The sequence below is a fragment of the Clytia hemisphaerica genome, unplaced genomic scaffold (genome assembly GCF_902728285.1).
Source record: "Clytia hemisphaerica strain Z4C2 unplaced genomic scaffold, Clytia hemisphaerica genome assembly, whole genome shotgun sequence".
Lineage (NCBI taxonomy): Eukaryota > Metazoa > Cnidaria > Hydrozoa > Leptothecata > Clytiidae > Clytia > Clytia hemisphaerica.
The window spans coordinates 1384602-1399565 of NW_027103674.1; the positions used below are offsets into that span (position 1 = coordinate 1384602).

The window sequence follows — 14964 nt, forward strand, 5'->3', positions numbered from 1 at the left end:
AAGTTAAGAACATCCGAAGGCTTCCAAAATTGTGGATGTTTTTAAAATAAAAAACGTGTACCTTAATTAAAACTTTTGGATTTTTAACCCCTCAGGAGGTCAGTAAGTACACGCTTTGAACTTTTGAACTTGATTTTCACCGGGGCAGAGACAACACTTTAATTCAAGTACAGTTTACACCCCTATCTCAAAACCCCGGTGGAAGCTTTTCTCTCGGTGGGAATTAAAATATCTATCAAAATCTCAATCCCAACAGAAGTTCAATTGTCCAGCGGTATGGTTTTGGTGAATTTTTCCATTTAATTTCAAGTGCAGATAAATCAAAATCAGTTTCCATTTGAGCTGAAATGTAGGGTATTTTTCTACAGGGACAAAATTTGGGCCAAATTTTTCCATGGGACAGTCACCACAGATAAAACTACTTTTACCGTAGACTGGCGGCCTACTGGAATTGGAATGGTTGAAGCATAATGGCATCAGATGGCCCAACTTTCAAAATACACTTTCACATTGAAGAGCGGGCATTTAATCCTAATGGCTTGTGCCACCAATAATCGCTCTCCACATCCAAAAAAGAATGGCGCCCCTAAAAACCCATTTTGAAGAAAAAAAAATTTTATTTTGTAAAGATTTATTTTTCGACTTCCTTAACCTAAAAACTCGAAAATGTCCTATTAACATCCAACGGCAAACTCTAACCAACAATTGTGGCATGGTTTTTCTGAATTAAAAAACTGTCCACTTAATTAAAAACTCCTTCGGGATAACCCCGAAGCATCGTAAGCCCCAGCTTTGAACGGAACTGTCGCAGCGGCTCTGAGAAAACATTTAATATTCTCATACCCTTTACACCCTATCCAAAATCTAAAGTATCGAGTTTGAACTGCGATCTTTGAGGAAAAAGTTTGCACTTGTAATTTCCGGACACTCCTCACCAGGCGGGGGTCCAATAGTTACAACCAACAAATTTAAAAAATTAAGAAAAAGAGGAGAGCTTTATTTTGTCGGCGGCAAATACATCATTTTTTGTACGCAGCTCCTCTTCTAGCAAACACCCGCTGCCTTTATGTTCCCGCCCTCTGACATGATTAATTAACAGACTAGTTTGCTAGTCTACTTTTACCATCACAGGTTGTATTTCAAATCAAGTTTAACACAGAAAAAACAACATTTCATTCATTCTTCTAATTTATTAAAATATCAACTGAAATATGAAAATATGAAAATATGAAAATACGAAAATACGAAAATACTAAAATACGAAAATACGAAACTATGAAAATATTAAATATGAAAATATGAAAATATAATTTTGCAAGAATGGTTTACCCTATCGATCGACGTAGATTTCTACTTCTAGAAAGACGTTGAAAAAATTGATTTTTATTGTCATCATTCAATTGACTTGGGAATTCAAGAAATTTTTTCTATTCTTAGGCGTCTCCCTATTGTTTGTTATATTGTGCTGAATAAACAAAAAATTATTTTCCTCGTCCTCTCTCTGATCAATCCATTTTCTAACAAATGTTTCAAATTCTAACAAATTATAAGTTGTTGAAAAAATAATTTTTAGAAACTTATGACCCAATTAATGATTTAAAAATTCTAAGTATATTTTAGGTTTGAAGTCTAAATAAAGAACACAAAGCTTTAAAAAATAATTACGTTCTTATAAAAAACGTGTACGGAGTGACAGAATTAAAGGGACATAACAGTACTTGCGAAATTTGTAAACAAACTGTATGCAGCGGATACAAAATCAAAACAAATGTCACATGTCAAAATAAAAAAATCAAACCAAATATGGCTAATTTAATTGTTTAATTGTTTTACAAGTTTGTTTTGGACATTTCGCGCAATGTTTACATTTTACTACTTTAATGTCCCTTTAAAGGTAACTTTAATACACTACCACCACGCCGGTAGCATATGGGTGCTTTTTCATGAGACTATCTGGCAAAAATTGATTAGCTGAAACAAAGAAAACTGATAGGAAAACATTACTGACTCCCAAAACAGTTGTCAAAGCGTTTACAACGCTTTGAATTTGAAGAAAATTTTATTACAAATTATCAACTTGCATATCAAGAGATTTAGAGCCTTCTAATGAACATTTTCTGTGACAAGATTCCTCGTCTTTTGCATCAAATCAATACAGATGAAAGTTCGCTCTTCAACTCTATCGGGAAAGAAAACACTTTTCCCATTTATGACCAATTTTTTACAAAAGAATCCCTTTGCACATTCTGCTACTTATACGGGGTGTCCCTAATTAAAGTATCGAGTTTGAACACAACTATGAGTAGAAACTTTTGTGTGCGTGTTCACAAAATTGTATTTTAAGCTCTCCCTCTTTTTTCTTTGTCATTACAATTAATTTATACGTTATAACTACCTTTTGTAATGAGCCTATGTGATGGAGAACGTTATTATATTTTAGCGATAACACACACAAACTTTTCTACTCAATCGCATGTTCAAACTCGATACTTTAATTAGGGACACCCTGTATGACAACCAATTTATTTATGCTGCCTTTTTCGCTTAATTGGTCATTAAGCCAAGAGAGGTCTAGCCCTCGCTTGGAGGACAAAAGGTTTAATGACCAATTTTCGACGTTAAATCTGGAATGTTAATATGAAGCGATCAAAATCTGATGTTAAGCACGAATCTTCATTGTATATTTTTTACAACCCTTATGAAATTTATGAAAAGGACCGTTGATGAGAACCACTTATCTATCTAGCGTAGTGAAAAAGCACACTGTGTAAAAACAATAGTTAAATTTGGAGAAATGTGAATACACGTTTTTTATAAGAGCAGACTACAGGGTGTCCAAAAAAGTATCGATAAGTTTAAGAAAATTAAAAGGCTTTATGGAATTTATGAAACTCATACTATCTTAAGAAATCGCACATAAACACTCACAATACGGTAAGATTAAGAACATTTTAAGAATAAACAGGCAAAAACAGAAAGTCAAAAATTTTGGACGTTCTAAAAAAACCTTGCATTCGAGGCTCGTCAGAAATTTCATCCAAAGTTATTGGTACTTACGGGGTCCATTAAAAAAATGAAATGAAATATATGATACATATGAGAATATAAAATAAAAATTGTTTAGATAATTAAGAATAAAAATGTTAATTGTTCATTTTGAGAAAATCAAATTCACATAATCATGGTTTATTGATATCTTCAAAGAGTTCAATTAAAGGAATTATTGCACCTTCTTTTGGTAATTGCTCCCGACTCCGGTCTTCATTGCCATCAATACCAAGGATATCAATGCTATTCCAATATACCGAATATTCCGAATACTCTACATTCTCGTGTGACTCTAATGAATTTGAACCATTCTCGTTAGCCTTGAGAGGTGCAAGAATCGTGTCATTTTCACCTTGCTGTTTTAGCTCAATTTGTTCATCGTTTTCCTCATCAAACAAGCTACGCGTTCGTTGTAATTCTTGAGGCTCAAGGTCGTCTGTTCTTGCTACCTTTGTCCCGCTAGATCTTTTCTTCTTTTTCTTTTGTGACTCTTTTGAATTTGAACCGTTCTCGTTAGCTTTGAGAGGTGTAAGAATCGTGTCATTTTCACCTTGCTGTTTTAGCTCAATTTGTTCATCGTTTTCCTCATCAAGCAAGCTACGCGTTCGTTGTAACTCCTGAGGCTCAAGGTCGTCTGTTCTTGCTACCTTTGTCCCGCTAGATCTTTTCTTCTTTTTCTTTTGTGACTCTTTTGAATTTGAACCGTTCTCGTTAGCTTTGAGAGGTGTAAGAATTGTGTCATTTTCACCGTGCTGTTTTAGCTCAATTTGTTCATCGTTTTCCTCATTAAGCAAGCTACGCGTTCGTTGTAATTCTTGAGGCTCAAGGTCGTCAATTCGTTTTACCTTTGTCCCGCTAGATCTTTTCTTCTTTTTCTTTTGTGACTCTTTTGATTCTACTGAATTCGAACAGTTCCCATTATTATTAGTAGGTGTAAGAATATCGCCATTTCCGTATTGCAGTTGTAACTCAATGTCATCTTGTTCTTCGTTCTCCTCAAGCAATATCGGTATCTGTAACTGAGATTCCACATCATCTGGTCCGTTCGTCTTTCCCATACTAAATCTCTTTACACATTTCTTACAATGTAGTTTCTCATATAGTTCAGTAGCAATGTACGAGATAATGAGATACCATAAAGGCGAGAATAAATTCTCCAAAATATAACAAGCTTCTAATGTATTTTTTATAAAGTCGATATTTGGAACGTCGTAAATATAAACCACAGCTCGCATTCCGTTGATAAACAAATGGAACGACAAACAAATCCATGAAACTATATCTAATCGTTGTAAAATACACTGTGAATCTGTTTTATTTTTTTTACTGTAAGGGTTTATTCGATAGTGAAGAAATGTGAATACAACGAAAACAGGTGTCATGAAGAGAGTACGATATAAAGGGTAGGGAGCGAAGACTGCCAAAGCGGCGATAATTAAACGCTCCAATAGTCTCCAAGTCTCCCACCAAAACAAATTCTCTCTATACGGTTCTTCCAATGATTCTTTCAAGCGTTCATAGATAAGCTCCCTGTTCGTAGGTTCAAGTTTCGTCCAAGTTTTGCGGAAACTTGTAAAAATGCCTAGCACTGGAAATGCTAAAAACATTAAAAATGCCTTAATGGAAATATATCTTTGCCGAAACAAGTTATATACTTTTGTGACTGCAAACGGAAATGGTATAACCCAAAAGATCAGGAAAATGAGAATCGCTCCCTGCAGAGAAGTGTAACATTCAATATCACCATCAATGAAGAGGAACGTGGTATTATTCTCAGTCTTGCAGTTAATCAGAGTCAACACTGACGTGCAAATGTTCTTGTAACAAAAAGTCAAAGTGATGTAATATCCAACATAAAATCTACATGACACGCTCTCAATCGTTTTATTTGATGGTTTTAAGAATCTCAGGTATTTTACGATTAAATGTAACGCGAAAATGATCATCATTATAACGAGCGGGGTCAAAAATCCAATCAAAACTTCCTTTTCGACGCCAGTGAAAGTCATGAGAAGGACAAAGCTTTTCAAGTTTCTTTGTTGTTTCTAACACGATTTCCACGTTGAAAAATCTGTCTACCAATGATGTATTATCTAAGGTGGCGACGGTGATTAACGCTTTGATTTGGTAGAAAGAGTAGATGATATCGAAAACGGATGAAAACTGACAATTCTCTTTATCCTCCTCTGGGTCTTCTTCTTCTTCGTTTGTAAATAGTCTGAAAAAAACAACAAATAATTGTGAGGATGAGTAGATACAGATTATTTTACACTCATATAGCCCAGTAATCTAGATTTTCAACACACAGGTTGCAAAATTAAAGTCAATTAATTAAAACCAATTATGCTTTTACTCGAAATTTTCATGTGCTTGTTACATGACATTTATTTCTGATTGGTTCGAATTTATTGACGACCATTGACACTAATAAAGTTATCAGCTGTAAGTTAGTAAGGCAAGTAACATGGGAATAAAATCACATGAACTTTTCCGACTTTTCCATGTTTTGACTGCATTGATATAATTTTGCAACCTGTGTATTGCTTACACGGGGTCCTTGGACAGCAGCCAACTCGGCTATTCACGGTATTCATGACGCAATGTTTTAAATGGACGCACCAAAATATGTCCAATATATCTAGAACAAGTTAAGTACATTCTAAGGCTTTATGGACTATGAAAAACACTCGATTTCTTAAAAAAAATCCTACAAAAACCGATGGTCAAAATCCGGGTATTTTCGGGTGCTTCTGTTCTGTTGTAAAAAATAAGACGTCATTATGATTTCCAACCCCCAGTCCCTTTATATGCTCATAACAAGATAATTTATAGTACACGGGCGTCAGATGGGCGTTATTGCCACCGGAGGAAGCCTAAAGCTTTGTCACTATTAACAAAAATTACTGTAGGGCTAAGATCATTCCTTTTGAACGCAAATTCAACTCTATGTGTTCGTTTTGCTGCGGTGGCACCTTAATGAAAGTTATGGCTAGTTATAGCATTATGTACGTCAAATATAGATCTTACCTTCGATGGCACTGTTTTATCTTCTTCAAAAACCATTTCAAAATAGCCATGAAATCTTTGAGGCCAGTTAATACAACAGCTATGATAAGTGTAGTGATAATAAACAAAGTCCGAAACCATTGACGATTAGAAGTAGTGCATTTTGAATTCTCAACACACTTATTATTGACAATACTGACGAAATAACCTTCTTCACATTTGCCACAAAATCTTCCTTTTCGGTGTAAATTACAGGTGGTTGGAGAATTACATTTCTGACTTTCTTTAGAGCAACAATAATCTTTAGGGCACACCACAAATCGAAAATCCTCTGTCTCATTTTGGTAGAATCCATAAAAGTTGTCACGTGCCACTAACTTATTGTTATAACATGTTGATCCAGTAGGACAAGGCGAACATTTGGTTCTTGATATACTTTCATTGTAGTTACCGCTTGAATCTTTGATATTTATAGAACTAGTACCCATCGAAAAAGTATTATGTGGGCATCGTATACATGTTATGTTCAACAATTCATTGTTGTGATCTGCTGCTGATAAAGGAGTGACATTTTTAACAATATCAAAGTGTTCGCCACACGTTGCAGTAAAGTCTTTGAAACTTGAACGGTTCTTGTTTTTATTCTCTACAGACAGAATTTGATAATTTGTAACAGATTTCGTATCTGGTAAAATAATGCTTGTATTGGACATACTCAATGATGGTGATTGTCTGAATGAGAAAAAATGGCTTCCCAAAGCAACCTTTTTAAAACGGATTGAACCATCGGTGAAGATTGATTCAGAGTTAATTGCTTCGACAAAAGCATTTTGACCAAGAGCTGTATTTTCGAAGAAGTCAAAGTTTCGAATTACAAAGGGTTTAACATCTTGGAGTTTTAGAAAACCAAAGAATTTATTCTCTAATGCCACAACCTTTTCGAAATATACTTGCTCTGTATTTTCAATTTCAAACACTTGAGAACGATACGTATTCCCTGTCAATTGCAGATCTTTGAATTCTATAGCAACGCTGTCTTCGATGAAAAATAAACTCCTTTGTTTTATGTTAGTTGTCCTGACGACGAAATTCGTTGCCGTGAAATTAGATTTTTTCAACAGGAACGCATGCTTATGTACCACAGTTGTTTCAACCATTTCAAAATCACCGAAGCTTTACTAAACATTGTTACAAGTACGGGTCCGGAATGAAAATCCGTCTTCACGACTTTCATTTTAACCACGGTAAATGCGCATTCATCCAAAAGTGCACTTTCTAATTCGAAGTGAGATTTTTCGATTTCGAAATCTTCAATGATTATCATTACATCTGTGGCTCTAATGAAACGCGACACAGACGAATTGGAAATGTGGACTTTGATCTTGGAAAAAAATGTACCTCCAACCATGTTGAAAACATTTTCGGATATTTTTGAATCGAGCATTTTGAATTTCTCTAACTTGATCTCCGATTGCGTAGCTTCAAAAAGGGTTCGCATGTCACAGTTTTTTATATTCATCAGATGCACATGGATATTAGAGTTTTCGAAATGAAGAAAATTCTTTGATGCAGTCACATTGATTAGCTCGAAGTGTATTATCTCAATTGCAGGGGAATGTTGTGAATATAAAATTCTATCCCTGAAAACGATATTCTGCATATGCAAGTGCTCAACATGTAGTTCAGCATTATCTCGAACGTCAAATAAGTCGCCGGTGAAGTCCATCGATGTCAGAGATAACTCGCCCTGGAAATATAGTTTGCTGTCTCGTCCAGAGATAAAGAAGGAATGTTTCATTTTAGCTTTTCCAGTATCGGTGATTTTGAAGTCCAAAACGTTAACTTCACTTTCATGTAGACGAATAAAACCTTTAGCAGCATTTGATGAAATTATGTTGACTCCGTTAGATTCTTCGCTTTTACTTTTCTCAAAGTTAAAAATGTAATTTTCAGCAAAAGTGTTCGTTATATTGACGTTGGCAAAACTGACTGTCGATTGTCGTACGTCGATGATTTCCTCAAATGAGCTTCTGAGAATATTTACATTACTAATGTTAATAGAGGAATCTGTTCCGACATAAATTAAACGCCGTGATGTTAAGTTTCGTACTGTAAAGTTATTGATCAGTACTTTTTTTACATGTGATAACTCAAAGAAAGCATTGTTGGAGGGCAGGATAGAATTCCTTAATCACCGCATCAACCAGATCAAATGATACCATGTTCTCAATAAAGAAACTACCTCCTTGGATAGTTATGTTTGATAGTTTGATATTGTTTTTTGGATTTGGATCTAGTATTGATATATGCATCCATCTAGCAGTAGGTGGTGACTTCAAGATACAAGATTGTATTTCAATGTTGACAACACTGTTAGCTGTCTGTTGATGTAATGCTATGAACTCTCTTTTTTCATTTAAATTGATAGATGCATTTCGTATGAATATATTGATTCTTGGGATGTTTTTACGCAGAAGTAGCACATCGTTGAGATTGATACTGTCAAACTGTATATCGATTACGCCTCCAGTTTGGATAACTGCATGCTTGCTTCCATATATGGTCGGGTTCTGTTTGTCTGGATAGTCTTTAACAAATTTAAAATGACCATCGTGTTGTCCATTATTTTTGACAAGAGGATCCAAGTAGTAAGATATACTCTCATGAGATGAAGCTTCCAAAACAAATGTGATTTTAGCATCGTCAATGATTTGGTTCAATAGGTAAGCGTAATTGATTGTCCGACATTTGTTGTTTTTGGAGCCGCATGTAGCATTGTTATGGCCGTTTGGGGATATGTGAAATGTTGTTTCATGATCAGCACCTGACAAAAGAAAATGGAATTGTAAAGGCTTGGGGAGACAAGAAGTTTTTTTTCGCGTTGGTACAATGCAGCATGCTCCATCCATCCCACCAACACAAGAAAAAAAGTGCGTGTCTCATGGTTTCTTTTTTTGTTTCATGGGACAAAAAGTGAGGGAAATACCCAAAAGACACGCTGATTTTGTCCCTGGGACAATGGAGCAAAATTAATTCGAATCAATTTTGCTCCATTGTCGCAGGGACAAAAGTGAGAGAAGCACAAATGCTATTAAAAGAAAAATGGGGTGGAGACACTAGAAAACGTTTCAGGTTGGTGGGATGGAGCATGTTGCATTGCACCAACGCGAAAAAAACTTCTCGTGTCCCCAAGCCTTAAAAATGATTTTTGTACGTTCTTAACTTTTTGAGTTTTTTTGTGCAATTTTCAAGAAATTGGGTGTTTTATAGAGCCCAATGTTCTTAAATGTTCTCAATATTTTTTGCCATTCTTACATAGTCTGTATGTTCTTATAAAAAAGGTTTACGTATTATGAAGATCGTGAAATGGCGGTCCATTTATGTTTAAAACATTTAACAGTGCTATTTCTGCCGATATTCATGATATGCACCACTGCAATGTCTTGTGACATTACATCACAGACGCAATAGCTGATTGGTTGTAAGTGACGTAAAATCAGTCAATACGTCACTTTCAACCAATCAGTTGTTGGGTCCGTAGAAGACATATCATGAATTATGTCACTTCCACAGCAGCTGATTAGCTACCGGGAGGGAGTCTACAAGGATTGGATATTGTCGAGCATGTGTGCCTGACCTATGAAAACTGTCCCTTTGGAGAGACTATAATTTTTGCAAAAAAGCTACCTTTTGGGAGACAAAATCGACTTTTTTCTCGTGATTTTCGTACCCTTCAAAAGACCCAAGAAGGGTAAACTCCTGACCCTTTGAGTAATAATATTTTCAACGGCTCCAGCCGCTCTTTAGAGAACCTTGCCCTATGTCTTTATGCGAAAAATCGGAAAAAATTATTGAAGTAATTCCGCACAAAGTCTAAAAAACCTGATTTTTTAGGCAGTTTTTGGCACAAATTTGCTCAAAAATTTTTTTTCTCAAAAATCGGGCTATTATCATTTTGCATCATTATGCAAAAATTCAGAAAAAACTATTGAGTCAATCTCGAGAACAGTTGGAAACAGACGAACGAATGGACGGACGGACAAAGCAGAATTTCTCAAAATTTGTTCAAGCGGGGTGGAGAAAGTTGTTCTTTCTTTTGTTTAAAAATATAGTGTAAGAAAATGGTGCAAGATACGTTGTTTCAACGTTCATCTAACGTTCACAACGTCCATATAACGTTAGATAAACGTTGAAACAACGTTGTGTGCCAGCTGGGAATGGTGCAAGGTACGTTACAGTGTAGATACTACAAAGTGCTAGCGTGTAAATGATATCTTTTAAGCCTTTTCCCAGCTGGCACACAACGTTGTTTTAACGTTCAAATAACGCTATTTGACAAAAAACATGGACGTTGCTTTGACGTTGTGTGCCGGCTGGGTTACATCCATCCACTCACAATTATCTTACCGACAATGCATTACTTATAATTTTACCTTTTTTCCTTCCCAGCCGACACTTAACGTCATCAAAACGTCCATCTGATAACCCTAATGTTTTAATATAACGTTAAACGAACGTTAATATAACGTTAAATGAATGTTAAAACAACGTTGTGTGCAGCAATTTATCAAAATATATACGGACTGTCAATTTTTTTCTGCTCCACATTAAATCTGACTCTGACCACCACCGTCCAAATTATAACCGTCTTTTTCTTTTTATTGGCCTTTTTTTTTCAAAGGGTGATAAGATTTTTTTCTGTTGTACACCCCCAAAAAATCTTAATCGAAGCCCTGGTTGATCAAAAGTTTTTTTTTTCTACTTTTTAGAAAGCTCAATTTAAATTGTTAGTGATAAATTAGAATCATTTTCTGAAAAATCAACAATTTCTCCAAAATTCATTTTTGTGTTTCACTTATCTTTTTGCATCGAATTCTATTCAAAATGTCAAACATTTTTTGCAAATTGCAAATTTCGAGACAGACTTTAACATACGTCAAAAATGAAGTAAATAAAAGTTTTGACGCTTCAAAGCCGTTTTTTTGACAAAAAAACAGGCGCAATTGCATTATGAGCATGACATCCTGAAAAATACAAATATTGTTTTGGGAATGGATTTCTAGCAAGTATTTGATAAATTGAATCGCGGTTCAGCACCTGAATTGCAATTTCACCAGTTTCAGTAAGTTGTGAACAAGGGGTCAATGTTAGTAGGGTTTAAGGTGTAATTTGATTTTAACGTACAGTTTTGAAAATATTAGGTACCAATGATCTAATTGTAGCATTAGTAACTTAGCAGTGAATCACTGTTCAAAATTTGAGAAAGGAAAGGACTATTTTATAAAAAGTTATTCAAGAAAACCATTTTGTAGGTTTTAAGGGGTAAAATAGCTAAAGTTGCATTTTTTTCACGAAGCAATAAAAATTGCCTTAGCAGCTTTTAAAAAAATGCAAAACCTTTTTTTGTTTGTTTTAAGGCGGTATCCACTGGTATAAAACTTCGATATCAGATTTTAAAATGTTTCTTTTGATAATATTGAAATTTAATATCTCCAAGTAACCCTAACCCTCTCTAGCCTGGGGGGAGGCAAAACATTCCAATCAACAAACTTATTTTCCTGGAGGTTCTCCTGAGAAGTAATTATCGTGCCAAATTCTGGAATATCCCTCAACGTATCTCAAGACTTTCAGGAGAACACCTTATATTTGCTTGGGATAAGCATCACGTATCAACCAGTGCCGTAGCAACTGGGGGGCAAGGGGGGGGGCTATACCCCCCCCCACCAATAATTTTTTCAAAAATGGTTATTTTGAAAAATGCAAAGTTTTTATTTTTTAATTTGTCATAATTGTCTTTATGTGCATGTTTTGAGTGTATTTTTAAGCAATTAGAGCTCAAATTTTCAAAATCCCCCCCTCGGGCCAAACCATGGTTGGCCCTCGCGGTGTCACTAAACTTCAGCCCCCCCAATATGAAAATGCTTCCTATGGCACTGGTGTCAACAGTAGCGTGGAGTGCCCCCCCCAGCGGCCGATTTTTTTGAAGGGTACCAAAACACAAAGGGCGTAAAAAGACGCCTCTGATTACTAATTTACGGCGCCGCTTTGCTCTTTTACACTTTAGATATGGCAGTTTTCGACCAAAAAGAAAGGAAATACCCCAAAATCTTCCAGAATCTTTTCGACAATTTTTGGAGATTTTATGAGGCTGAGATGTTTTGTTCTATATAATTACCCTAGCTGGTACAAAACGTTGTTTCAACGCTCGTCTAACGTTATTTGGACGTTTTGAACATTAAATAAACGTTAAAATAACTTTGTGTGCCAGCTGACTGGATAAATATGGTTCTCTTTTCTGACCACGATAAAGATGTTTGCGTAATGGTTCGCTATTCAAAAATGATAATTACCGGTGTAATTTATACTGGTTTTACTCATATTTAACTAGATTTTTATCTAAGTATATACAGATGATTTCATTTTTATCGAAACTGGACAGACATTTTGAGATTTCTGCGAAATTTTAAGAAATATTGCTTACGTGACAGAACCGAAAAAAAGACAAAGAGTTCATAATCGCCGAAACAATCTTTAACAGCATTATAAGATTATAAAATTAATAAAATAAGATAAGAAACACTTTTCTATTTTTTCTTTTCCAAAGTGATATAACTTTTGTCTTATGTCAAAAACTGTTCATAAGGGGAAACATCAATAGGCAGACTGAAGTCGTTGATAACCCATATAATACCTTATCGGGGAAAAAATGTCAGAGTTTTATTTAGTCGGGTAAAAATTTCGTCACCTAGAGGTATTTTCGTCACTTTTCCCCGACCAAAATTTCAAATTCGTCACTTTCACCCGACTAAATTGTCCGAAAGAAATGGTTTCCTTCACTAGCTCGAAAATGGATCTTGTAATTCGACATTTAAAGCACTAATTTCGGTAAATTAAGGGGTAAATAAATTAGATTTGAATTTTGGTTGCGGTATAAAATTTCGGGTAAATGTTCTGGTCGGGGATAAAAAATCGGGTAAAAGTCTTGGTCGGATAATAGAATGTCGGGGAAATATTTCGTTGGGGAAAAATTCGTCACCCCCTCAAAATTTTCGACATTTTTTCCCCCGATAAGATACAGTGATACAGTAATACGGGTGTTATAGGATAGTACGCGATTATTGTTACGGGATAATATCAGTTTATATTGGCCGTTGGCATAATCAGTGAGGCTACCTTATTACACGAATATTACTAGGCAAGTATTCAACGGCCATGAAATTAACACTCCAAAAATTAACGTAAGTTTTATTTGCTTTTCAAGGACACCATGGCTGGTTTTAATTAAGGGGGTTTTTATTTACACGAAATTTTTTAATTCGTGGTAATAAAATGACTAGTAATATTCGTGTAATAAGGTATATGAACTGATAATGAATGATTTGCAGAAAACGTTGCGTTGGAAATAAGACACCCCCTTCTCACAGACCCACTGAGACCCCTTCCCACTGGAAAAGTTGGCCAAATAAACCGATCATTTCTTTATAAGAATATACACTATAAGAATATTCATTAATATAAATTGGCCCCAAAAATTTAAGAAAATATAAAGAATATCACGATCTTAAAATTTGGCACCTTAACCTTAAGAAGGCCAATTTTGGAGCATTTTGAGGCATTTTTTACATATAAATGATCAATTATCCCTCAACGTATCTCAAGACTTTCAGAATAACACCTTATATTTGCTTGGGATAAGCATTACGTGTCAACAGTAGCGTGGAGTGCCACCCCCAGCGGCCAATTTTTTTGAAGGGTGCCAAAATACAAAGGGCGTAAAAAGACGCCTCTGATTACTAATTTACGGCGCCCCTTTGCTCTTTTACACCTTAGATACACTTTTTTTATAAGAACAATTTTATAAGAACAATGAGGCTCAAAAATGCCAAAAAATAAGAACAATTTAAGAACAGTGGAGAGGCTGAAGTTATAGAAAAAAGAATCACTGGTTTCTAAAATCCTCTAAATAGTAAAGTGTAAATAGCCAAAACTTGTTTTTTACCTTAGAAAAAATAAGAACAAAATAAGAACAATTCAAGGCTCAAAGTGCCAAAAAAATAAGAACAGCCGAGCCTCAGCAAAAATTTACTGGTTCTTATTAAAAAAAAGTGTATGGCAGTTTTCGGCCAAAAAGAGAGAAAATACCCCAAAATTTTCGTGCTCGCTCTGCTCGCGTAATCTTTACAAAGATATTGATATTTCATAGGGGCGCCAAAATCATTTATATTCCAAATTTGCCTCCCCAGTTTGCCCGAATTTTTGTCGATATAGGTTTGGTTTGGATGTTAATCTAATAACACTTAAAAAATATTTTTAGGATGACTTTTATCGGAATATTGCACAAAAATATTCATGATGAAATGGAAATACATACGTCTTATAAAATATATTATGTATATAAAAAAGAAAAAGATTGTAACTAACCTTTTGCAGAACAGTTTGCTATCAGAATGGCGGTGATGCACAAGAAAGGCCAGCAAGGACGAGCCATGTTTTGTAAATATTGAACGAGTGATTATTCTGCCAATTTACTTTAGATCTAAAAAATAAAGAAGTAATAACAATGAGGTCGATCAGTAGAATCAACTTTACAGCATTCACAAAATCACAAAACAAACAACACCAAAAAACACCCCTGTGTCACACCATCGTCCAGAATTTGCTCCCAGTCAAACAAAGATACTGAAATTTCCTCTATCTGAATCCAATTTTGGAGCCATAAAATATGAATTTTTACCAATATCCCAGCTGGGCACACAACGGTGCTTCATGTTTTGTGCCAGCTTGGCTTTTTATCAAATGCCAAGAAATGTAATATTTCCAATGAGCCCCCCCCCCAGTCACTTCTCATATCACGCAATCACGAAAAAAAATCCCAAACCAGGTTAAATTTAAATTAAGTTCAATTTCCAT

General features: G+C 35.1%; 1 protein-coding gene across 1 annotated transcript; it reads right to left on the reverse strand.

Annotated features, from left to right (window-relative positions):
- Positions 1-2591: 2591 nt before the first annotated feature.
- Positions 2592-14592, reverse strand: LOC136803455 (uncharacterized). The gene is made up of 3 exons (XM_067060182.1): positions 14476-14592; positions 6076-8878; positions 2592-5266 (listed from the first exon to the last, which is right to left on the reverse strand). The coding sequence occupies exons 2-3, from the start codon at positions 7209-7211 to the stop codon at positions 4933-4935; spliced, it is 1470 nt and encodes a 489-aa protein (XP_066916283.1). The 5' UTR covers positions 7212-8878; positions 14476-14592; the 3' UTR covers positions 2592-4932.
- Between the last annotated feature and the right edge of the window lie 372 nt (positions 14593-14964).